At 41.5% G+C, this 27,259-nt stretch overlaps 1 protein-coding gene across 2 annotated transcripts in view; it reads left to right on the top strand.

The window, feature by feature from the left end:
* Positions 1-27,259, top strand: part of LOC126263211 (SLIT-ROBO Rho GTPase-activating protein 1-like) — a 497,324-nt gene that overhangs the window by 274,882 nt on the left and 195,183 nt on the right. Inside the window, exon 1 of one of the 2 annotated variants that reach the window (XM_049960279.1) lies at positions 14,105-14,193. The exons of the other annotated variant lie outside the window; for it this stretch is intronic. Coding sequence (XP_049816236.1) covers positions 14,157-14,193 — 37 coding nt within the window. The 5' untranslated portion in view covers positions 14,105-14,156. Of the gene's footprint in view, positions 1-14,104; positions 14,194-27,259 lie in introns of those variants that run through there. 2 annotated transcript variants of the gene reach the window in all.

Genomic DNA, 27,259 nt, shown 5'->3' with positions numbered 1-27,259 from the left:
AACGAACCCTCAGGCATGTAATCGCACCTCGACTGCCCCGCTACATCAACAGATCTTAATCTCACAGAAAATGACTGAAACTGTAAAAGCGGTTGAAACATAGCGATAAACATCCCGGCAGTTTGATGGCTCTACGGGATCTCGTTATCAGTAAGTTTTTTCAACTGGAGGTCGCATACTTGTGAAAACTTGTGGACTCTTTTTCCTTGCCGAATTGAGGTAAATATCGGCGCTAGTTAGTTACATGTTCCATGGATCATTTGAAAGATTCTTCTGTCGAAATAAAGTGGAACGATTCAGTTGACAGGATATGCATACGTGATTAGTGTTAACATTAATGAACACGTTACCGTTTTATTGCTGCTCATGCAACTACACGATTGGCGTGATGGCTTCGAAGGCGAGTGCTGCTTCGGCCTGACTGCTCAGTTAGGTCGACATTGTCTTTTCTCTAGTCGCAGGCTTATTGCTGCAGGTCTATTTAACTGAGAATATTGTAAGATGAGCAGACTATATGATGAAATACTCTTTTTGCAACTAGAACTGCTGGTTATCACCTGTTGGTAAAGTGGTTTAAGAATTCGCAGTTCGCTAAATAATGGGTTATTACAAATATCAAAAATTATTTTGCATCATCTCTGTTCCGAGAGTTCCGGAACCTGTACAGAAAATTGGAATAAAGATCAACATAAACATCATTTCCGGCCTTTTATTGCCCATGAAAACCACACATTGCATCTTTTACCACCATACAGCGAGACCTTCAGAGGTGGTGGTCCAGGTTGCTGTATACACCAGTGCCTCTAATACCCAGTAGCACGTCCTCTTGCACTGATGCATGCCTGTATTCGTCGTGGCATACTATCCACAAATTCATCAAGGCACTGTTGGTCCAGATTGTCCCACTCCTCAACGGCGATTCGGTGTAGATCCCTCAGAGTTGTTGGTGGGTCACGTCGTCCATAAACAGCCGTTTTCAATTTATCCAAGACATGTTGGAGATGGCTCATGTCTAAAGAACATGCTGGCCACTCTAGTCATTCACAGGGTGTGCTCGATGGGGGCGCGAATTGTCGTCCATGAAGATGAATGCTTCGCCAAAATGCTCCCGATATGGTTGCACTATCGATCAGACGATGGCATTCACGTATCCTACAGCCGTTACGGCGCCTTCCATGGCCACCAGCGGCGTAGGTCGGCCCCACGTAATGCCACCCCGAAACAGCTGCCGGACAGTGTGTCTAAGGCGTTCAGCCTGACCGGGTTGCCTCCAAACATATCTCCGCCGATTGTCTGGTTGAAGGCATACGCGAAACTCATCGGTGAAGAGAACGTGATGCCAATCCTTAGCGGGCCATTCGGCATGCTGTTGGGCCCATCTGTACCGCGCTACATAATGTCGTGGTTGCAAAGATTGACCTCGCCATGGACGTCGGGAGTGAAGCTGCGCATCGTGCAGCCTATTGCGCACAGTTTGAGTCGTAACACGGCATCCTGTGGCTGCACGAAAAGCATTATTCAACATGGTGGCGATGCTGTCAGGGTTCCTCCGAGCCATAATCCGTAGATAGCGGTCATCCACTGCAGTAGTAGCCCTTGGGCGGTTTGAGCGAGTCATGTCATCGACAGTTCCTGTCCCACTGTATCTCCTCTGTATCCGAACAACATCGCTTTGGTTCACTCAGAGACGCATGGGCACTTCCCTTGTTGAGAGCCCTTCCTGGTACAAAATAACAATGCGGAAGCGATCGAACCGCGGTATTCACCGTCTAGGCATGATTGAACTACAGACAACACGCGCTGTGTCCCTCCTTCCTGATGGAATGACTGGAACTGATTGGCTGTCGGACCCCCTCCGTCTAATAGGCGCTGCTCATGCATGGTTGGTTACATCTTTGGACGGGTTTAGTGACATCTCTGAACAGTCAAAGGGACTGCGTCTGTGATACAATATCCACAGTCAACGTCTGTCTTCACGAGTTCTGGGAACCGAGGTGATTCCTGCTGGCTAGTGTGAGGGTGGTACCTATATATAGGTCATGGCTGTCGCATTCTATGTTCCTTGCAGATTATTACAGACATTGTAATTTACACAATGCGCCGTCGCCTCATCGTCGTCGTTGTTTTTTGTTTTTTTTTTGTTTTTTTTTTGTGCGATCATCTTTTTATAATTTGTTCTGTACTAAAGAAGTAACTTATTTTAAGATAATGTTCTATGGCAGAAATAGTAAAGTTCTTGTGTTTTTTCTTTTTTATGGACAAACTAATTGGTCGCGGAGTGAGTAGGTTGATAAAGCCGTACACCTTAGCTGGAACAACAGCAGCAGCAACTACAGTTTCACAGAGAGACCAAGGACTGGTCTTAAGCACCTCTCCACACTAGTGCAAGCGTCTTCATCTTTACATAACTACGGCAACCTACACTCAGTTCAACCTACTTAATGTACTCAAACGTTAATTTCCCCGCTTCCCTTCCCCTTTCCGTCCAGTACCAAAGTAACGATTCTCTGATGCATCAAGATGTGTCCGGTCGATTTGTGCCATAAATCTCTTTTCTCCAGAATTCGATCCAGTACCTTTTTGTTAGCTTCTTCGTTTACCCTGTACCTTTCAGACTACTTCTCTAGCATCACAATTCGGAAGCTGTTGTTCTCTTCTTGTCTGTGTTATTTACGGTTTACGTTTTATTCCATGCAAGTCTACACTCCCGAACAAAACCAATACACACGCTGTAGCAGTAGATAATAATGATTAACATAAAACCTGCTTGTAACACCGTGTTTTATTCTTTTTCAGGTAAGTACTGCTGATGGCCGACACTCAGGCTGCACTGCAAGACGTCGGTTGCTGATCTGCACGCTGAGCAGTACCATAAGGCGGTGGTGACAAAGGTCGTGACGTCGCTAGTGGTGGCATTAAGTTGATGTCATCCTCAAAGTGAAACCATCTCCATAGATTAGCAGGTGTTGCGGTACGACGATAGGCTGTGAAAGATGTTAAGACCTCAGTGTTGGAGCATATGTAGGTACTGGAGGAAAATGTAGATCACTGAGAAAATTGCTTAAAAGATCAAGTACCTATTGGCACGTGAATGGAGGGAATCAACTATGGCTTATGTCATTGGGTATTTACTAGTGCTCAAGGGATAAGAACCGTGTCAAAAAGAGTAGTTTTCTTTGTTGTTGCAGTATGCTTTGACGCTCTAATTGGTTCCGGTAGTGGACATCCGGATACATAATTATCATAAACTTGGTAGCGCGGCTCGGTGGGGCAAATACCAGACTAGATATCCACAGTTCAGAAGTGAGGTCTCCAATCTCTCCTATATGTATTTTCTTATGGCTTCTTTCCCCTGTAGCAATGATCTGCTAGTGCAAAAATTGCCAAGTCGCACTATGCTTTTAGAGTTCGTATTAAACTGTAAGTCTCCACACATCTGCCCAGGTAAGTCAGCTTAAAGGAAGGTAAGGGCATACAATCCCCTTTAGAACCATTTCCATTAAAGCAACGTATCTAACGTGAGCCACTCTGACCTATGTCTGTTGGACGTTCAAACCTGCTAAATGGCTCAGAGCACTATGGGACTTAACATCTATGGTCATCAGTCTCAAACCTGCTAACTTTAATGGTTTATCCGTAAAATTTACGGAAATAGCAGCATTTTACGGATAGGCGGTGTCATTTCACGACTTCACGGACAAAAATTTGAAACATTATCATTCGATAATCACCCAGTTCCGTACAATCGATTGTTAGTGTGGGTCGAAGCCAAATCTACGGTAGTCGATAACTCATTCTGTGATATGATTGGTACTTATAACCGTTTGATGTTGGTGTCATCATTGGAAGTGAATTTAAAGCCGGCATAACGGTCTTCCATGTGAATCTTACGTGTCGATAGCCTCGGCACCGCAAATTCGTTGTTCCGCTCCGTACGCTTGTTCTGATTTAATCTATATTCTTTGACTACATGCATTCGTTCCCCGAGTGAGTGTGGTTTTTACCATGTGCGTATTCTTTGTTTACGAGGTCGGTGTCGTGTTCATTTAATGGTTTAAGACTTTGTGGGGTTGGACATGTTTCAATGAAGTGTTTGACTGCCTTAAGTGTTTGTGTTATAATTTTCTATGACGTTCAGTGATCCAGGTTCATTTCGATGTTTCTTTACATATCGAAACATTTGTTCTTGGACATTTTCGTTTGCTATATTCCTATTGTAGGATTCGTGAATAAATCCAACAAGAAACAATACTTCCAGACGTTTAAAGAATCATATTTGTTGATTTTCCGGGGATACTTAAGTCAAGAAATGGAGAAAAATTTGCCTTTTGTACTTTATGTGGGTGTGATATTAATATTGCACGTGGTGGAAGAAACGATTTGAGTAATCATGTGAAGTGTTATAAACACGTAAGTTATGGTAAATCGAAGGAAGATAACAAGAAAATAAACACCTTTTTTGCCAAGTCTGGAAACGTTGACAGAGTCTGTTTACTTCCTTTTTGGTGGAAGGCAATGTGCCCTTGAGTGCAGTTGACTTTATTTAAAAAAGGATGTTTCCCATGTCAGAAGTTGCAGAGAATTATAGCTGTGGTCGCACGAAAACGACCATGCATTGTAAATAAAATGCGAAAAAATGCTCCATCTGAAGTTGTTAAGTGCCTTCAGAACGGATCATTTTCTTCGGCAACGGATGGAAGCAATGATACGAATGCCAAGTTGTATCCTGTTGTCGTTACATTTATGGTATTCCGCGGGAAAAAGTAGTGAGCACTGTGATATCCATACCGGCGTTAGTCGACTCAACAGGGTGGAACATAGGTAACCTAATGTTATCACAACTGAATTGTCGTAACATAATTGAATGCTGCGTGGCTTTCTGCTCCAACAGTGCTCCTATTATGATAGGACACAAAAATGGGGTTTCAGCAGTTCTGAAGGAAGTTCAACCAGGTATTTCCATCATAGGTTGCATTTGGCACCAGATTAATCTATCAGCTGAAAAAAAGAGTATCAGAAGAAGAGAATTCTTGATTCTGCAACTACACGTGCCTCTAAAAGAATAGCATATTCTTACAAATGTGACAAACCCATCCTAAAAAGTGAGACTTGTGAGGAAAGTTGTTTATGTTCATATCCTCAAACTAGGAAAAGGTCCTTTTGCACTTTCCTTTATGTGACTATTCATGTATTTGTCAAACTTCTTCCCCACCAGTTCACTTTTTATTATAGTTTCTAATGGTTTTGCTAAAGCTGTTGTTCACGAAGTTTGTTGAGCCCAAAATCGTCAAAAGCTCCTCAATGCTTGAAGTCGTCCAGTGATTTGTTCGGACTCTTGCCGTTATTTCACATCCGTGTCGCGGTCGGCACTTTGTAAGATTGCCACGTGTTTTCTCCTTGTGTGGGGGGAAGCTTTGCGCCCTCTGTCCAACGGTAAAACCATTCCATACACTCACAATATTTGTGTTATTTATTCATTTGAATATCAACAAAATCGCTAATCACGATTACCTTCAGTGTTTCAACGTCAGAGTTTCACTCAATAATAGTTACTTCTCTACTTGTACTAATTCCTTTTGTTTTCAGTTATACTCTTCACTGGCATAATTAATGAAATCTATTGCTTCAGTTTCTTGTTTTTCACACCGTCAGGTACACATTTGTCCAACTTGGCGGGTAACACTCGACTTGACTTCTGACCGTGGCATATAAGTTACATGTTGCTGCTTGATTCTGATTAAACAAAGGAAGAAGTTGACTTTACAAGTGGAACATTAACACGTTGCGAATGAAGTTACAGAATGGAGAAATGAATATCAATAACTAACTTTCCTAGTATTTCATAGTTTTTAATGTAATTAATTTAGTGAGACATCCAGAAGTTAGGCAAAGAGATGCCATATCACCAAAACTTTTCTCAGCTACCCGAAAGGAAGTTTTCTGATCTTTAAACTGATAAAATAAAAAAAAACACGTGTTAATACGAGATACCTGGACAACCTTCGTTTTCTGTGAATAACGTGATGTTCCCAGCATACTGAATATTCGTTAATGTACCTCTACTGCGGCAATCGTGGTACATCATCGAGGAACTTTCACGTTGCTAATAAATTAGTACTGGTTGTATTTAGTGGAGATAGACTCAATAGGAACAGATTACATTGCTAGAAAAAGTATGAAACTAATCCTCAAACTCAGTTATAATAAGAGTAAAATAATGTATAATCAAAACGTCGAAAAGAACGTGATATCTGAAAACATGAAACACTTTTTGTAACTACATGGGGAATGGAAATGTCATCTCTCAGGAGAATCAAAAAATAATATATCTTTTTCTACACGGCTTAGCTGTAACCAAAAAAACTGACCACGCATTCTGGTACCACAAAATTATGATGCCCTTCTCATTACTGCAAGAAACAATGGGACAAATTAATAATAAATAATTTATTAAGAACTTTCTAGGTGCCATACCAGGGAACTGACTGGGTCTAAGCGCCAATAAAAAAGTTTTTATTTAAATTTCCATTAATCCTGAGGCACTGACTTTTATTTGTGATATTAGACAGCAGTAATGTTTTAAATTAACAAAGCTGTAGTCGACGAAAATCATTTACGGTATCTTAAAGTAGTACCTTATCGTATTTATCGTATCTTAAAGTAGTAAATGAATTTTGCTATTTGGGGAGCAAAATAACTGATGATGATCGAAGTAGAGAGGATATAAAATGTAGACTGTCAAAGGCAAGGAAAGCATTTCTGAAGAAGAGAAATTTGTTAACTTAGAGTATAGATTGAAATGTCAGGAAGTTGTTTCTGAAAGTATTTGTGTGGAGTGTAGCCATGTATGGAAGTGAAACATGGACGATAAATAATTTGGACAAGAAGAGGATAGAAGCTTTCGAAATGTGGTGCTACAGAAGAATGCCGAAGATTAGATGGGTAGACCACATAACTAATGAGGAGGTATTGAATGGAATTGGGGAGAAGAGAAATTCATGGTAGACCTTGACTAGAAGAAGGGATCGGCTGGTAGGACATGATCTGAGGCGCCAATTTAGTATTGGAGGGCAGCGTGGAGGGTAAAAATCGTAGAGGGAGACCAAGAGATGTATACACTAAGCAGATTCAGAAGGATGTAGGTTGCAGTAAGTACTGGGAGATGAAGAAGTTTGCACAGGATAGAGTAGCATGGAGAGGTGCATCAAACCAGTCTCAGGACTGAAGACCACAACAACAAATTCTTTAAAATTTCTAACAAGATAATAACAAAATTGAATTCAAGAAAGTCTTTCAGTACTGACTCATCTTTCGACAGCACCACATCTCAAATACTTAAGATTTTCTTCTTTTCCGGTTTCCTCCCATTCCGTCATTCACTTCCATACTACGCTTTACTACAAATCAAGAAATAAGTGCCCGCATCTCGTGGTCGTGCGGTAGCGTTCTCGCTTCCCACGCCCGGGTTCCCGGGTTCGATTCCCGGCGGGGTCAGGGATTTTCCCTGCCTCGTGATGGCTGGGTGTTGTGTGATGTCCTTAGGTTAGTTAGGTTTAAGTAATTCTAAGTTCTAGGGGACTGATGACCATAGCTGTTAAGTCCCATAGTGCTCAGAGCCATTTGAACCATTTGAAGAAATAAGTGCATCGAGGAACAGACTGTAATGCAGTGCACTTTATGACTGTAATATAAATGAAATTTAGGTGGGTGGGACATACAGTTACACAAATCGTTGCTAGATACACCGAGGGAGATGTTACGTGGATTTCAAGAGATGGGGAAGTACCGATACTACGACTGAATGGAAGGTAGATTGAGGGCATTAAAAATGCCGGAGCCGTAAGGATGCGTGAAGTAGAAGGTAGTAATACAGGGTGATTCAAAAAGAATGCCACAACTTTAAAAATGTGTATTTAATGAAAGAAACATAATATAACCTTCTGTTATACATCATTACAAAGAGTATTTCAAAAAGTTTTTTTTTCACTCAAAAACAAGTTCAGAGATGTTCAATATGGTCCCCTCCAGACACACGAGCAATATCAACCCGATACTCCAACTCGTTCCACACTCTCTGTAGCATATCAGGCGTAACAGTTTGGATAGCTGCTGTTATTTCTCGTTTCAAATCATCAATGGTGGCAGGGAGAGGTAGCCGAAACACCATATCCTTAACATACCCCCATAAGAAAAAATCGCAGGGGGTAGGATCAGGGCTTCTTGGAGGCCAGTGATGAAGTGCTCTGTCACGGGCTGCCTGGCGGCCGATCCATCGCCTCGGGTAGTTGACGTTCAGGTAGTTACGGACAGATAAGTGCCAATGTGGTGGCGCTCCATCCTGCTGAAATATGAATTGTTGTGCTTCTTGTTCGAGCTGAGGGAACAGCCAATTCTCTAACATCTCCAGATACTGTAGTCCAGTTACAGTAGCACCTTCGAAGAAAAAGGGACCAAAAACTTTATTGGCTGAAATGGCACAGTAAACGTTCACCTTAGGCGAGTCACGTTCATACTGAGTTGTTTCCCGCGGATTCTCAGTGCCCCATATACAGACATTGTGACGGTTGACTTTCCCGTTAGTGTGGAAAGTTGCTTCATCACTAAACACAATCTTTGAAACGAAAGATTCATCTGTTTCCATTTGAGCAAGGATAAAATCACAGAAATCGATTCTTTTAATCTTATCAGCTGCAGACAGTGCTTGAACCAATTTCAGACGATACGGTTTCATAACTAACCTTTTTCGTAGGACTCTCCATACAGTTGATTGTGGAATTTGCAGCTCTCTGCTAGCTCTGCGAGTCGATTTTCCTGGGCTGCGAACAAATGCTTGCTGGATGCGTGCTACATTTTCATCACTCGTTCTCGGCCGTCCAGAACTTTTCCCTTTGCACAAACACCCATTCTCTGTAAACTGTTTATACCAACGTTTAATACACCACCTATCAGGAGGTTTAACACCATACTTCGTTCGAAATGCATGCTGAACAACTGTCGTCGATTCACTTCTGCCGTACTCAATAACACAAAAAGCTTTCTGTTGAGCGGTCGCCATCTTAGCATCAACTGACGCTGACGCCTAGTCAGCAGCGCCTCAAGCGAACAAATGTACAACTAAATGAAACTTTATAGCTCCCTTAATTCGCCGACAGATAGTGCTTAGCTCTGCCTTTTGTCGTTGCAGAGTTTTAAATTCCTAAAGTTGTGGTATTCTTTTTGAATCACCCTGTATATTGACAATTCTAGAGGCGGCGTTTGTACAGCAATAGTTGTCAGATGGTGATAGTAGTAGTAGTAACGAATATCTTCTGTTATTATCTAGTTGTAATGAGTTACTGTTTTTGTGAAAGTCTTAATTTTTCAGAAACAACTTATCTGGTTATCAGCATGATACTGGCTGCATCTCAACACATTTATGAAGTACTGCTAGATACAACCAGACAAGTAACGTATTTCCACATCGACAGACATATTTACGCAGACTGATTACTTCGGCTAACTAAGCGGTATAGTGCTCTTCCGGCTGTTTAGTTTGGAAGCTAATCGCTGATATGCGGTGAGAAAGAGAGTTCAAATATGAGCTTGAGCTAATGGTCAACTTCGCCACCAAGTGTTAAGAACGTGGAAGTGCTCCAGCCATATTCTGGGTTAGCCGTTAATCCCGCGTGTCTTACCTTCATGGGGACGGAGTTGTGGGTAGAAGATTCTCGGAGACGGGTTGACTCGTTGGAGACGGATGCCACGGACACGTATCATCCTTTCTCCACTGTAAGCGACGCCAGCGTGAAATGCTGTACTTCTATCTGCATCTAGGGGACATTTGGAAACGAGGGAAGATTGGTGTTTACGTCCCTTCGATAACGATTTTTAAAGAATCGAAATCCCATATTTAAAACAGCTGATTACTTTATATATGCATTAAATGTATTCGCAGTTGTCAGTATGGACAATCATCAGCTGTATAATGGATTGATGACGATGAAAATTTGTGCGGACCGGGATTCGGACCTAGGTTTCCCGCTTATCGCGAGCTGTTGCCTTACCCTAGCACTACTCACGACCAGAGCCAAACTTCCATACGTCGTCAACCTTGTGTCTATAATCTGCAATCGTACATTCACGCGAAAGAACTTGCCCCCCTTTTAACAGCCGTGTACCGCAAGTCTTTAGAGGAACGGAAGGTTTCAAATGATTGGAAAAGAGCACAGGCAGTTCCAGTTTTCAAGAAGGGTCGTTGAGCAGATGCGCAAAACTATAGACCTATATCTCTGACATAGATATGTTGTAGAATTTTAGAACATGTTTTATGCTCGCGTATCATGTCATTTCTGGAAACCCAGAATCTACTCTGCAGGAATCAACATGGATTTCGGAAACAGCGATCGTGTGAGACCCAACTCGCTTTATTTGTTCATGAGACCCAGAAAATATTAGCTACGGGCTCCCAGGTAGATGCCATTTTCCTTGACTTCCGGAAGGCGTTCGATACAGTTCCGCACTCTCGCCTGATAAACAAAGTAAGAGGCTATGGAATATCAGACGAGCTGTGTGGCTGGATTGAAGAGTTTTTAGCAAACAGAACAATGGAGAGACGTCTACAGACGTTAAAGTAACCTCTGGCTTGCCACAGGGGAGTGTTATGGGACCATTGCTTTTCACAATGTATATAAATGACCTAGTAGATAGTGTCGGCTTTTTGCGGATGATGCTGTAGTATACAGAGAAGTTGCAGCATTAGAAAATTGCAGCGAAATGCAGGAAGATCTTCAGTGGATAGGCACTTGGTGCAGGGAGTGGCAATTGACCCTTAACATAGACAAATGTAATGTATTGCGAATACATAAAAAGAAGGGTCCTTAATTGTATGATTATATGATAGTGGAACAAACACTGGTAGCAGTTACTTCTGTAAAATATCTGGGAGTGCGCGTACGGAACGATTTGAAGTGGAATGATCATATAAACTTAATTGTTGGTAAGGCGGGTACCAGGTTGAGATTCATTGGGAGAATCCTTAGAAAATGTAGTCCATCAACAAAGGAGGTGGCTTAAAAAACATTCGTTCGACCTATACTTGAGTATTGCTCATCAGTGTGGGATCGCAACTGAATGTTCCCCAGACCATAATGGAGCCACCGCCGGCTTACCTACTTCCCGCAGTACAAGTGTCAAGGAGCTGTTCCCCCGGAACAGGACGGATTCGGGCTCTCCCACCGGCATGATGATGGAGGTGTCGGGATTAATCAGATCATGCAATGCTCTGCCACAGCCCCAATTCCCAATGCTGATGGTCACGTGCCCATTTCAATCGTAGTTGCCGATTTCGTGGTTTTAACATTGTCACCTGCTTGGGTCGTCTGCTGCGGATGTCCATCGTTAGGAGTGCTCGGTGCAGACACACCTGTACTCTACCCGCCATTGATGAGACGATGAGGTCCCATACTCCGAGGAGCGTAGGGAACGATGCGGGAGACCCGCACCGCCGACTAGACAAGGTCGTACCAGAGGTGGTTTGCCATTGTCTTCCTCCGACCGTAATTGGGACGAATGATGATGATGAAAACGACACAACTCCCAGTCATCTCGAGGCAAGGAAAATCTCTGACCCCGCTGGGAATCGAACCCGGGACCCCGTGCGCGGGAAGCGAGAACGCTACCGCAAGACCATGAGCTGCTGACTTACCCGGCATTATTGTCTGATATTAGTTCTACCACAGTTCGCCGACTGTCCTGTATTACCAGCCTACGACATGAGGCATCTGTAATAATCAGCGGCCGCCCAACCCCACGAAGTCTGGACGTGGTTTCACCTTGGTTTCGCCACACTCACCACAGCTCTCCTCGAACAACGGACAAGTCGTGCCGTTTCTGAAATGCTCGTGCCGAGCCTCCGGGCCATCACAATCTGCCGTCGATCAAATTCAGATAGATCGCACGCCTTCCCCATTCGACACACGGACAGCACGCTCCCTGATGCTACGTGCACCGTGCGTGTGTCTGCTGTGCCTGGACAGGTTTATATAGCTAGTAGTCGGTGGTCTTGATGTTCTGGCTGATCAGTGTATATTCTCGTTGCCGTACAGGGGAGACTTTTTTCGTTTTTTAATTGAAAGTCGCTTGCCCGGTGTGCAGTGCCTCTGGTATTCAGAAATACTATGCAGTGTATGTCCGAAGGAACATTGCATCATATTTCTGAATAACACAGGCACTGCAATATCGTACTTTAAAAAAGAGTTACCGAGTTTCATACATTCAAGTTAAGGATGTAATCGAGAAACAATTGAGAAAAGGTGTGAAATAATGTATATGTTTAGGAGGAAGCAATTAAGTAATCTCATTATCAAATACTGGAAGAACCAAGCCCCTGTATTTGCGTGGCGTCAGTTACACTTCCTCATGACAAACTGAAGGTTCTTACAGTAATACTTGCCTTACTGTGCTGAACATGAGATGATGATGATGAGATCCCATACTCCGATAGGCGTAGGGTACGATGCGGGAGACCCGCACCGCCGTACTAGGCAAGGTCCAAGGTCCTAGCGGAGGGGGTTTGCCATTGCTTTCCATATGGATGAATAATGATGATGAACACGACACAACACCCAGTCATCTGGAGGCAGGGAAAAAGCCCTGACCCCGCCAGGAATCGAACTCGGGACCCCGTGCGCGGGAAGCGAGAACGCTACCGCAAGACCACGAGCTGCGGACTTGACATACGAGATACATGAATAGATAACGACAGCGTTTTAAATTTTTAAATTCAGACAATAACTACACGAAATATTGAAAATAAAATTTACCTCGACCCTGGAAGCCGTTAAACAGGCAACCTGCAACTGGAGCGGGTCACGGGGGTAATCGGTTAGTAGTATCGATAATGACTAATGACAGTAGTTCGAGAAGTTCATTTCTTGATTAAAGAAGATCCCCTAATGGAATATACAGCGCGGTGTTAATCGTTCATCTAGTATTTCAGCTTACCCAAATTAATATCGAATGTAGAAAAAGAATAACACATTACAGCACGGCTCTTCTTTGATATTTCGTTTGGCTTCAGGAGTTACGGAATGCTGGACGATACACGGTGGTATCTTTAAGGAGGAGACGAGAGATGTTTGTTGTATATTTCGATATCCTGTGAACGGAGAACTATAAAGGATAAGAATAGATTTCATAGTTGTATGCGTATTGAATACTTTTGATTAGAAAAATGACACGATAGTGAGCTTGAAAGTGGAGGAGAGAGGAGGTATGTGAAAACTAGAACATTTGCTGAACAGACGCATACATGGAGAAAAAACTCATCAGAAATAGGCGTGGAACAACTACAACAACAAAAAGTAGTATAGCGCAATGCAGAATTTCGACGTTAGAAGGCAGATATATATCGGAAGCGTTATGCGCATCAGTGACAGTAGCTGTTTAATGTCACAAAAAGTGGAGACTAAGATCGGAAATTTTTCGTGAAAATATATGGCCCCACAGAGTAAAATGAAATATGATTAAAGAGAACATTATAGTTATCCCAATACACAGTTTAACTGAGACACTGTACGAGAATTACTTAAAATCTCGGGGGAAATATGTTTAGAATGGGCAACAGTGCTCACAAAATGCTGCTCAACAATGTTATTTCATAGTTGACTCAGCTGCTTAGACGATTAAGGCAGATACAAGGCATGGAAGTCACAGAAGAAATAGCTTAGCCTATGGAACACTGTAGGCGAAGTACGTATTATCGAAGAAGCACAGAACGGTAACTAACAGGGAATGGCAAGGAAAACGGAAAGAAAAACTCAATGAGTTCATTAAGAGACTTTGCTAGGGCGAGAGGCAAGAACTGTCCACGTTTAAACATGCTTTTTAAGTATTAAAACAAAAAACTATTTTACACGAAGCATTTCCCCATATACATAAGTACATTGATACGTGCATTGCAACCGTATAATTAAGAAGCATTTCCAGCGTGAAAACTAGTCGAACCGCCGTTCGAGCGCCTGTGTTCAAATTCATTCTCTCCGCTATCGGTGCTGCCATCGGCGGCTGTTGGGCGAACTAAGCTCTGTGCCGGAGAGGCGGTAGCAGCTCATACCGTGCGGAGCGAAGGCCGTTGTCGGACGTGTTTGCGCCCGCGTTCTTTCTTCACGCTGGTTGACATGTTCGGAGGGGGCAGTGGCGACGACCGGTCTAAAGGTGAGCGCCAGCCTTGCACCTGCGTATATTGTGTTTTGCAGCGGGGCACCACAGGCGAGACATGGTAGATTTTGTCGGTGTTGTGGGAAGGCTTTGTCCACGCAGCGATCGCTGAAGCACCCTTACGCCGTGCGGTGGGGCCCAGGCGGCTTCCTAAATTGGCCGCCTAATGACTGTGTCATCCGCTAATTAACTCTTCGCACACAATGACGGGAAATTGTTTTTTGAGCAGAGTGGGGGAGTCTCCCTTCACAGGATGAAGAGATTAAATTTAAATTCGTTCTAAAGTTTCGCGATCTCTGTGCATCATCGCAAGACAGGAAGCTGTTGTGACACAGGATGGTGTGTTTGCGTGCAGTAAGGCAGATGTGGTACCGTGGTTTCTGGCTACAATCTTTTTGTTTGGTTTGAGTAAGTGTTTACAGAAACGAGGTGGCCTTAATCAGAAGAATAGATATATTCTGAAGTGTCCGTGTGCAAATAAAGAAACTGTGGTTTAGTTATATTAATTCTCAATGAAATATACATCCGTGAAGGACAAGAGAAAGATAAAATACAAGATCAAAAATAGGAAGTTCTTAGAAAAAATAACTGCTACTAATAAGATAAGACGCATTGGGAAACCTTTACGTGAAGCAAAAACGCAAATGGTCTCTAAAACAGTTTGACGTTATTGTCTTTATTGAAGCACTGTGTGTACCGAGCGAGGTGGCGCAGTGGTTAGCACACTGGACTCGCATTCGGGAGGACGACGGTTCAATCCCGTCTCCGGCCATCCTGATTTAGGTTTTCCGTGATTTCCCTAAATCGTCTCAGGCAAATGCCGGGATGGTTCCTTTGAAAGGGCACGGCCGATTTCCTTCCCAATCCTTCCCTGACCCGAGCTTGCGCTCCGTCTCTAATGACCTCGTTGTCGACGGGACGTTAAACACTAACCACCACCATGAAGCACTGTATTTTCATAATTCTTGTCTATTTCTATACGACTGCATTATTGTATCGCAGCACAGGGTCGATTTTTTCTTTTTTTTTTGCGTTTACTATATATCCGGCGTTGTACCGAGTGATTTCATAAACACTGTTCTTTCCGTTGCTTTGTTCAACTCATTATCTAATGACATCCTCCGTCGTAAACTGATTGGATACAGAATGTTTGTAACAGTGTAAACCTTGTCATAATCGACGGAATTTCTCAGCGTGCTGTGACTACGCCATTTGGCGCGTAAGACAATTTAAGTATTAACCGACCATTCAATCATCACTTACGTGGATGGAGCTTTTAGTCAAAGTTAATAGGTTATGTCTTCAGGTAAGTTTCTAATCTAACATTTTCTTTCGGTAAGAGTTAATTAGTGCCTCCTCCAGAATTTTTTATGTTGGTTGCAAGATATGTTTATAATAATATACAACAAAACAATCTTCGGATAGCTGCCTATTATTTGATATAGCTTTACTGATCTTCCGTTGCAGTTTGATATTATAACGAAAAGTTGGGAAAGTATGGAACGAAAGCAGACATAGACTACTCCAGAGATCAGTCTGTTATCAAAATCTTTCCGATACACTTTTGTTACTTACTCCAACTCTTACGCAAAATGTCACGCTCCAACCTAACTCAAATCTAGGGGTCTACTACAGATCAGTTTTTGCAACCACAGCACAGATTTCGTGGGCGAATGTAACCCTGTCTTTCAGCACTAATATTTTTCTTTTTCATGGGCCGTTGTTTTTTTAGCTAGTGAATGGAGTTGTTAGATGGAACGTCTGACTACCTCTGCCAGTAAACTGAGGTTCTGACAATTGTGTCCCACGGCTATTAAACCGCGTGCGATACACGTCCGCTGTATTTGAATTGTGGGCGTACATAGGTGAAGTCCAGATCGAGAGTCGCACAACGCTGTGCCAAATAGCCACTGAGCGGAACAGCACGCCGTCAAGCCTGGTATCGTTCTGCACGGAAGTGGAGAGAGACCACTGACGCGTGATAAGGCTTAAGATGTCCCCATAACGTGCAACCTTATTTTGTAAAGTTAGCGGGAAGGGAAGCATCTATAGGCCAAAGAACAGCGCGTTACTTTCATTCTACATCCTCTGTTTTTAACAGAACGTTAGCTCAGTTTAAGGCTGAAGCCATTGGATTATTGTTGCATCAGAGAGAATTTTGGGAACATATATGAAACTCAGGAAAAAGAAATAAAAGCTTTGAGGTTTGCCGTTCACATTGTTGTTCTATAAGGCGACAAAGGATTTGAAAGAGCTGCTGAACAGAGTGGGTTGTGGCTTGAAAAGACGCTACAAGATGAACAACAACAGTGAAACAATGATAATGGAATGTAGCCAGAATTAAGTCAAGAGATGAGTGATTAGAAAATGAGATAGTGAAAGTATTAGAGGAGCTTTACTATTTGCGCGGCAAAAGTAACTGATGCCGAAAGTAGAGAATATAAAATCCAGAATTGCAATTGCAGGAAAAGCATTCATGAAAAGAAAATTGTTGGCATCAGTTTAAGTGTCAAGAGGTCTTTTGTGAAAGGAATTGAAGTGTAGCCTTACATTGAAGTGAAAAGTGAACTATACGCAGTTCGACCAATAGAATAGAAGCTTTTGAAATGTGTTGCTGCAGGAGAATGTCGAAAGTTGGGTAGACAGACCAATAACTGACGAGGTACAACTAGACTAAAAGAAGGGATCAGTGGAGGAAATACAGTTTGAAGCACCAAGAAATAGTTTGTTAATTAAGGGATGCGTGGGGTTAAAAATTTTAGAGGGAGACAGTGAGTAGTTTGGAATGGGTGTAGTTTGGAAGATATACGTAGACATAAAGAGGCTTGCACAGGACTGAGTAGAGTGGATCATCAAACCGCTCTTCGGACTGCAACAACAGTAGCAATAGTTCTTCGTAGAAAAGTTTGCCTGTGAATGAAGTGCACATTACGAAATTACGGATATTTCACATGTGTGTTCAGTTTTGGAGGAATTTTATGTAAATGCAGTCAACATTAAACTAACGCGATAGAATTCGAAATCACTGTCAGGGTTAACGGTACACATACAGTGATGCTTTTATTATTGTTGATTTCGTGACTTGCGTATCTGAATGTGCTCTCTGACTGATTATCTTTCTCAGAGGTAACCTTGTCAGCTTGACATTGTTTCTGTTTTGATCAGTTTGGCGTTTGTCTAAACTTGCGTACTTAGTATAAGGTGATGGCTGTGGGGAAACACCAGATCTAAAGAACCATATCTCTCGTGTTGAGGCTTCCTATTTTCCCACGGAGATATTTTGTAAACTCAAAGCAGCAGATATTTTGCAGTAGTTTTTCTTTTTAAAAGACGGTTCCCTAACAACAGCTTCACATTTAAAGGTTATGAAAAGTGTTTAAAGTTGCGAAGAAAATCGATTGAGGTATCTTATTTACCGAAACTGTTTACTATGAAACAAGATTGCAGTTCTGTGATATAACACACATGCCACTAAATCTATTTCCTGAAGAAATAGAGCGTTCCTTTGCTTCGGCGTTGGTTTCATTTCTTAGATCATAAGATGACCTTTTAGCCTGGACCGGATTTCAGACTTAAAATGAAGCTTTTGCCGGTTGTTTGCTGATTCCATTAACGACGAGCATTCGTTGGTGAATGCTAAACTCTGTATCCATACGGGGAAATGGATGTGGCCTTGGGAACCTACCGCATTTCAGTTAGACCGCCCACAAAATATTGAAATACCCATTTACGATTATACTGTAGCTGTCTTTTCTAAATCCAGACCACCAGGCAAGATGCCCCTTCCAGGCGAAAAAATTGTGCGTTTGTTAAGGCAATTAGTAGAAAATCAGCAAAAATGTTATTAGCTGCAAGTTCGAGTGGCAGACAAGTATACACTATCTTTAAACGTTCTTTCGACATTGTGCATAAAATATTGATCATAGTGCTTTCCTCTTCATTGACACAGTACTCATAACATGGTTCTGTCTTCTGTATGGTAAGGCAAGAACTATAGCGATAATTGGTCGTAGAAGTAAATCCAACAATTATGCGCAAGTTTCTTTCTTCAGTTGAAGTTTTATCACTGACGAGGATGGCGGTTCAAACCCATTCCAGGCGTTCAGATTTAGGTTTCCCGTGATTTCCCTAAATCGCCTCAGGTAATTGCCGGAATGGTTCGGCTGAAAGGGCATGGCCGATTTCCTTCCCTAATCCGAACTTATGCTCCGTCTCTAATGAGTTTGTTGCCGAAGGGATGTTAAACACTAATCTCCTCCTTGACAACGGTGGCAGCTTCTTTAAAACTGATTATTCCTATTTTTTAATTGTAACTACTGTTCAGTTTGTTTGCTTCAGTATTAGTTGAAAATACTCATTGCTTTTGATTATATGATTTTTACTGTTTTCATCCCATATAGTAAATTGAAATTTCAAAATTTTAAACAGTGTTGACATTGCACGCATGGTAGCGAAATTTGCTTATTGTTGAAACTTCCTGGCAGATTAAAACTGTGTGCCCGACCGAGACTCGAACTCGGGACGTTTGCCTTTCGCGGGCAAGTGCTCTACCATCTGAGCTACCGAAGCACGACTCACGCCCGGTCCTCACAGCTTTACTTCTGCCAGTATCCTGAGACTGGTTTGATGCAGCTCTCCATGCTACTCTATCCTGTGCAAGCTTCTTCATCTCCCAGTACCTACTGCAACCTACATCCTTCTGAATCTGCTTAGTGTATTCATCTCTTGGTCTCCCTCTACGATTTTTACCCTCCACGCTGCCCTCCAATGCTAAATTTGTGATCCCTTGATGCCTCAAAACATGTCCTACCAACCGATCCCTTCTTCTAGTCAAGTTGTGCCACAAACTTCTCCTCTCCCCAATCCTATTCAATACCTCCTCATTAGTTACGTGATCTACCCACCTTATCTTCAGCATTCTTCTGTAGCACCACATTTCGAAAGCTTCTATTCTCTTCTTATCCAAACTATTTATCGTCCATGTTTCACTTCCATACATGGCTACACTCCATACAAATACTTTCAGAAACGACTTCCTGACACTTAAATCTATACTCGATGTTAACAAATTTCTCTTCTTCAGAAACGATTTCCTTGCCATTGCCAGTCTACATTTTATATCCTCTCTACTTCGACCATCATCAGTTATTTTACACCCTAAATAGCAAAACTCCTTTACTACTTTAAGTGTCTCATTTCCTAATCTAATCCCCTCAGCATCACCCGATTTAATGTGATTACATTCCATTATCCTCGTTTTGCTTTTGTTGATGTTCATCTTATATCCTCCTTTCAAGACACTATCCATTCCGTTCAACTGCTCTTCCAAGTCCTTTGCTGTCTCTGACAGAATTCCAATGTCATCGGCGAACCTCAAAGTTTTTATTTCTTCTCCATGGATTTTAAATCCTACTCAAATTTTTCTTTTGTTTCCTTTACTGCTTGCTCAATATACAGATTGAATAACATCGGGGAGAGGCTACAACCCTGTGTCACTTCATTCCCAACCACTGCTTCCCTTTCATGCCCCTCGACTCTTACAACTGCCATCTGGTTTCTGTACAAATTGTAAATAGCCTTTCGCTCCCTGTATTTTTACCCCTGCCACCTTCAGAATTTGGAAGAGAGTATTCCAGTTAACGTTGTCAGAAGTTTCTCTAAGTCTACAAATGCTAGAAATGTAGGTTTGCCTACTCTTAATCTTTCTTCTAAGATAAGTCGTAAGGTTAGTATTGCCTCACGTGTTCCAACATTTCTACGGAATCCAAACTGATCTTCCCCGCGGTCGGCTTCTACTAGTTTTTCCATTCGTCTGTAAAGAATTCGCGTTAGTATTTTGCAGCTGTGACTTATTAAACTGATAGTTCGGTAATTTTCACATCTATCAACACCTGCTTTCTTTGGGATTGGAATTATTATATTCTTCTTGAAGTCTGTGGGTATTTCGCCTGTCTCATACATCTTGCTCACCAGATGGTAGAGTTTTGTCATGACTGGTTCTCATTTGCTCATAGCTGCGTTAAAACAAAGTAATATTGTGTTCATTGCCCCTTTAGCTAGATTGAGCAAGGATTCTGACAGCCAGATAAGTTCTTTATCGAACTCTGCACACGAAAATCCAAGGATGTGCTTCATGTGGAACCTTCTTGTTCTTCTGTCTTTCAAGGTAGGCCTAACGACTTGTTCTGGCCTCAATTCCTACTCTTAAGTGTCCATCCTACGTCCCTCTTTCCTTTGGCTTTGTATTGTAAGTCCATCTTTAGAATCCTTGTTTGTTCCATTCGTTCCAGATTGAACCTTCGTTTTGTTTGTGTTCTTCAATTTTGCGATTTACTGCAAAACTATTCAGTTCTAGTTCAGTGTTTTCATTAGGAATACTTTCCAAATTAGTGCAATCTACAACGCGTAAAAATTTCATTTCAGCCGCCTCAACATGGTTAGAACCTTTCCTCTTCATGAAACAGGAATCCGTGATTTACAGAACAGGAACAACCATCACCATGTAGAATTTCATTTATTCTCTCTCCATATTTTTTAATATTCTACTTACACTATGAATTTAAAATCAACATCTTTTCAACGTCGTTAAAGGTAATATATAGCTCCGTAAGTAATTGAAGTGATGAACTTGTTACAAAATTTAATCTTAAAATTTTGTTTCGTACTCGGTACTTCCTATGGACTGCCATTGTCTTAGTTTTATTTACTGCTGTCAAAATTATAGTACTTTCCAATTAAGTTAAAAAGATTTATTTTTGGAGTTTGTTTTACATTAATACTGTGTCATCAACATACGATAGTATGTTAATATATTCTTATTTATGTGTGTCCTTCCTGGCGATTTCATTCCATTTTAGGGGCATCTGTTACTTCATACAATTGGAATACAAAGTATAATTTCCTATATGCAGACTCTTGCTGCAGTTTGATTTGGGTATCTACATTTTGCCATAATTTTCCACAGTCTCACTCTGATCAGTGCTTCTTCAAAATCACTGAAAGACAGGGTGACTGGTAAATTACAGTAGATTCTGAATATTTACATATGCCAATAACGTTTCCTGGTGGGTGAGAACGGCAGCCAGTAGTGGTCAAACAGATGAACATCAGTGAAGCGCCATATGAAAAACATCGGCTGGCGTAAATCCAGCGCTTCCAATTGCCTTTGGCGGACTGATTTTACTGCAGTCATTGATATTAGGTGCCCACTGCTTATTTATCCTTGTTACTTCAAGTCGTTTTCAACAATGTGGCGTCATTTTTGTAGATACTAACAAATTCCGAAATTGTTATGTCCATATTAAGTGAAATTTGCAACTATGCTTTTAGTAAATCCACAGAGAAACGTTTGCATCTATTTGTCCACTTGATGGTCATTCAAGAAAAAAAACCTATTCCACATGGGCATTTGAGGGCTTTATGCTCAAAGCGCGAGATACCATACCAATTAATATATTTAGCTTATGATGTTTTGTGGTTTTAAATGTGTATACCCGTTTTTTATCTACAATTTGATTTTGATCGATGTGAGTCAATTTTTTCTTTAAAACACTATAGTCTTCAATTAGTTCATCGGTTGAAATCTTTCGTCTGAACAGAAGCAGCATCACAAAGTTCTGTAAACGTCAACTCTCCAGTGAATGACAATGGTTCCATTTTTTTTATGGATTTCATACATTAAAATCAAAGTGGCTTTGGAGTTAAGCAAATGCATTTAGATAAAATAATTTAAAATCTAAAACAGATGCTTCATAAGCTTTCTCTTCGGCGTGGTTTCGTGCAATATGTAAAAGCGACCCAAAAAATTTTCTTCAATACTTGTTTGCAGACCTGCAACATTTTCTAAAATTCTATATAACTGAGTCGAAGCGGTTGTCATGCCCTGCAACGCCAAGGTAGATTGTCCAAAAATTGGCCCAAAAATGTAAGTATAAAGACGTCTTATTAAACATATGCGATTCCACGTCGCATTCATCGTCCTTTGCAATGGATAAAAATGTCTTAATGACTTTGGGACATTCATTACCAATCTATATGAAATAGGAAATTATTGCTGGGTAAACTTTCAAAATCCTTTATATAGCTGTACCTAAAGAAAGCTGCCTTGTAATCACATGTTTATTTAGCTCCGTTCATTCCAATTGCGCAAAATGAGAAATGACTAAATTTGGCAAATCACAGATTCCACATCCAGTTCCAACCTTTCATAGCGTGTTTGAACGTATTATTCAAAATATGAGCCAGGCTCCAGTTTTAAATATATTTGGATTTTTGTCCTTCAGCAGGGTAAACGCAAATCTATTTTTTCAAAAATTGGCATTCGTATTATCTGCACTGAATGTCGAGACACATGCGATATGCAAATCAAACTTTGAAAGCGTGACTACATAGCATCAGCCGTTTCGAATGGACACTAAAAAATATCCAATAATTTTGACATCCGTCTTCATGGGAAAAATATTGAATACAAATGGGATACATTTTTCTGTTTCCTTTATTAGATGTATCTGTAGTGATAGTGAAGTAAATTTAAGGATTCTTTCACGAGCACAAAATTTAAGAGCTGTCACTGCAATTTCTTCAGCTTTGAGGCCAAGTACGTCATTGAGTATACTTTCAGACTTGGTTCTGCCACAGGAATTGTTTGCAAGAACCGAATCGGGTAATATATGAAGAAGCAATTTCATGGCACAGACCGTGGATGGGTATGAAATATTATGTTTAAGACAATGATATGTTTCCTTTAGTTAATTTCTGCTGAATTACATTTTGGAAAAAAAGTTATCATTAAGTTCGATGGGCTTCTCGAAGGCTGTTTCTATTTACGTTCATTTCCGTATGTTTAACGTCGCTCAATCTGCTTCTGGTATGGAAAAATCCTTATCGCAAATTTTGCATCGTGCGTAAATAATTGAACTGCTTTTGGCTACCCATGAATTAGAGTATACTGATATATTTTCGCAATTTCTCCACCCTGGTTATCATAATTATTGTCGCTTTCAGGTTCACTCATTGTGGCAAATCGTTTTCTGAAAAGAGAGAAAAATATCACACTAAGCCATGCCATCATAGTGTCATCCAGACACCCATAAAATAAAATAAATATTACAAAATTAAATAAATATGCATATAATATATATACGGAAATTGTGGCAAGCCAAGCCCTAAAACTATAATTAATCGAAATGACTAGAACGAAGCTATATCAGTTAACTCATCCATTCCTAGTGTCGCGTTAGGTGAGAAAGATTTGTTATTTTATTAAATACGTGTAAATGCAAATTACGTACTATTTTTAATGCAAGAAGCAGGCCACTGACCAACAATTATTAAAAAGTGCGCATTTATTAAAATATATTTACAGAAGCATTACAGTAAAAACTTGTCAAGGTGTGATATTTTTACAGTAGGAACTTCACTATCGCAAAATTGATGGCGTCTCAGAAAATCTCCTGATTTTAAGGACACTGTTCAATATAAAAAATTGAAACTTTAAACATCTCACAGTCAAACATAGTAGCTTCATAATGAATGGACAGTTCTTTTGTAATTCTTGTTGTTCAGCTTTGAAATAAAGTAAGCCATTGCGTGGGCTTACAGTGAATTTACGTTGTCCTCCACCTCTCTCGTGGTTTTCGAAGTTGATCCACGATATCGCAAATAAAATAATCAGCAGATTTATCTAAGCGCGGTAATGCCATGTTGTCGAATGTACTCTGTGGTTTGTTTGTATTTATAAAGAAAGTGCGTTAAGTATTGACGTCGGCTTATGCTACAGACCATTGTGTGCTGCTTTATTTCTTATTGGTATTCCTTCCTTTCGCCAACTCTCACCCAAATATCACATTTCAACCTAACCTATAAATCGATTTCGCTCCAGATCCGTCTGTTATCAAAATAGAATTTTCGGGGCGGTCGGTGGAATTGTTCGAAGAAGTGAGACAGGTTCCGTTGTTTTATATTTGTAAAGTCATTACTAAACGTCCTCAGCAGTAGGAAGACACTATAGTGCACACGGCGTATTGAACGCTACTGGATGGACGGCCGTTGGACAGCCGCGTGAAGGTCGCGTAGCGTAGCGGCGTGGAAAAGAGTGATTGTGCCGGGGAAGGAGCCAGAGTGGGAGAGATTGGGATTCCGTTGGACGGCCAAATGTGAGAGAACATTTCTGAAGCTCTGCTGCGAGCCGTTTAATTAAGAGCGTAGCGCCCGCCGCAGCCGTTAGCGCTGGGCTGACTCATCCGGCAACAATAGCCCCGGAGCCTGTCACTGCACGGTCTCCAGGCAAAACGTCTTAGCGGACAAGCTTCGCGATTCCTGTGGAAATATTGAGCCTAGCTATACCACTCACCCTCTGTGATCCACGACGCCATCGGAAATGCGGGCCGAAACCACTCGTCGAAATCAAAATTAACCTAAAGTACGAGCCATAATAAGAATAATTCTTATAACATCACATCACATTCCTTGACTTCGCGAAGTCATAACCAATATTTCATTTTCCAATCTGACCCAGATCCCGGGATTCGCTACAGATCAGTGTCTGCAGAACGAAGATATCGTAAGATATTATATTCACATTCGTTGTATTCACAGGCACTCTACTAAACTGTCACTTTCCAACCAAACAGATATCGTGCTAAGTTATAGATCAGTCTCATCGCAACCTTCACTCTAAAAATTTATATAGAAGCAAAATAAGAACACTCCCTCCTTTTCTCCTCCTCTCCCCCTCTCGACTGAGGAAGGTGGCGCAATGGTTAGCCCACTGGTCTTGGGTTCGCATTCGGAAGGGAATGGAGGGGGGGGGGGGCGACGGTTCAAACCCGCGTCCGGGCAACCTGATTTAGGTTTTTCGTGATTTCCCTAAATCGTTTATGCCAAGGTGGTTCCTTTCAAAGGGTACGGCCGATGTCCTTCCCCCTAATCCGAGCTTGTGCTCAGTCTCTGATGATATCATTGTCGACGGGACGTTAATCTCCTCCTTCCGCGCGCGCGCGCGCGCGCGCGTGTGTGTGTGCGCGCGCGCGCGCGTGTGTGTGTGTGTGTGTGTGTGTGTGTGTGTGTGTGTGTGTGTGAGAGAGAGAGAGAGAGAGAGATAATAACTCGAATGTGTTAGCTATTAATACCAAACCTTGCCTATGTATGGTGATATTCCAGTCGGCTTGTTACTGCTCAAAATGCTGTGCAGTAGTTTCCACCTTGCCTGAATGCAACGAGTACGACCGACTTCAGCCGGCCTGTGTGGCCGAGCGATTCTAGTCGCTTCAGTCTGGAGCCGCGCGAACGCTACTATCGCAGGTTCGAATCCTTCCTCGGGCATGGATGTGTGTGACGTCATTACGTTAGGTTTAAGTAGTTCTAAGTTATAGGGGACTGATGACCTCAGACGTTAAGTCCCATAGTGCTTAGAGCCATTTGAACGACCGGCTTCAAATCCGTGTGATGCTATCCTAATTCAGATTTTCAATACTTCCCCTAGGACCATATGAACTTTCAAGCAAGAACAAAAAAATTAATACGTAAAATCACCAATCCCGTGTCAGAGCATCGATGAACAGCCAAAATATGATAAACGGTCAAAAAACAAGTTTATACACATCAGTCCTAAAGGTTATAAAATCGCAATAACACAATTTCACGCCGTGAATCAAACAGAAATGGAAGCTTACAAATTTCACATTAATGCTTAATTCAGTTGGCTACTTTCTGTAACATACACTATGAGGTGAGGTCCCAGGGACCCATACGTTTAAACCAAGATTTAAGGTTCGAATCATTTGAAACGTTTAAGTTATATAAAATATATTTTTAGAGTTTAAGTGTTGTTTAAATAGTTCTTGTTGATTTTATTGCTCTAAATGGAGCCTGAAGTATTTTACTTCTTATGACATACTTTCGTGCGATTCTTTAAATAGTATCTCAGTAACTAGTAAATTCTTCCCGCGAACCATACGCGACTGGAACGGGAAAGGGAAGTAATGACAGTGGCACGTGAAGTGCCCTCCGCCACACACCGTTGGGTGGCTTGCGGAGTATAAATGTAGATGTAACGTGAATATAAGACAGATTTCTATTTCAATAGTATTATATAAGAGCTAACGTACGTTATCTTAATAAAGTTTATGCTATTATTTACAAGACACGTCACGGAATATAATACTTGGGTACATGTTAACATATCATGGTGTCCGAATATTAAAGTGATTCGCTGCATACGTGCCGTCCGTGTGTATGACGATACTCCGTGCATCAAGAATAAACCTGATGTAAACATTACGCCATGCATTCTACCACGGTTGCTTGAATCTCATTGGATTTCGTTTCACGTGGAGCGGAAGCCAAGCTGTGATCAGTACATTCTGGTACTATCATAAGGATACGTTTTATGTTGCGTTATACGCACATAGACTGAGCGATAATGCGAGACAAGTTTTACAGGCGCATTAAACTTGGACAGCACTGGCCAGCCTGCTGTCCAACTAACGTGCAATGATGTGAGCAGTTGTAGTTTAGACGTATAGAGACGAGCAGAGAAACAATACAGCTTCGAATGTCATTTAATTTTGGTAGACGATGAAATAATATTTGGCGAAACTCCGCTCGCTTCGTAGATGACCGGACGGAAAGCATAAAGCGCTCTCGGTTCTCACTTGACAGACAGTGTTCTAATTACAAACAGGTGTGATGAAAATTCCTAACATAAACACAGGGTAATTTAAGATAGCTATGTGTGATGCAAAAGTATACTGCAGGGATTTGACCGTACTGTTGAATACTGAAGCCACTGAAGGTACTAACTGCAGGCAGTCGTCTGGTAATTTCTTAGCTCCTTATACGAACACGAGAAATAAATTTCAGTTCTGGAAGTCATCTGCTACGTTGATAATGAATTGATCAACAATAGAATCCATGAAACCTATTTTTTATGACGTGCCGTTCTATATCCCGCCAGCGTTCGGCAGTGACATGTGAAAAAGTTGCTTGCATTACTTCCAGTATGTCTAGCTGCTTAACAGTATTGTTAGTTGTCGGGCCAAACCCTTTAATGTGGCTGTAGATC

This window comes from Schistocerca nitens, chromosome 6 (assembly GCF_023898315.1).
Source record: "Schistocerca nitens isolate TAMUIC-IGC-003100 chromosome 6, iqSchNite1.1, whole genome shotgun sequence".
NCBI classification, from domain to species: domain Eukaryota; kingdom Metazoa; phylum Arthropoda; class Insecta; order Orthoptera; family Acrididae; genus Schistocerca; species Schistocerca nitens.
The sequence above is the reverse complement of the archived record's forward strand: the minus strand, read 5'-3'. Positions and strand labels throughout refer to the sequence as shown.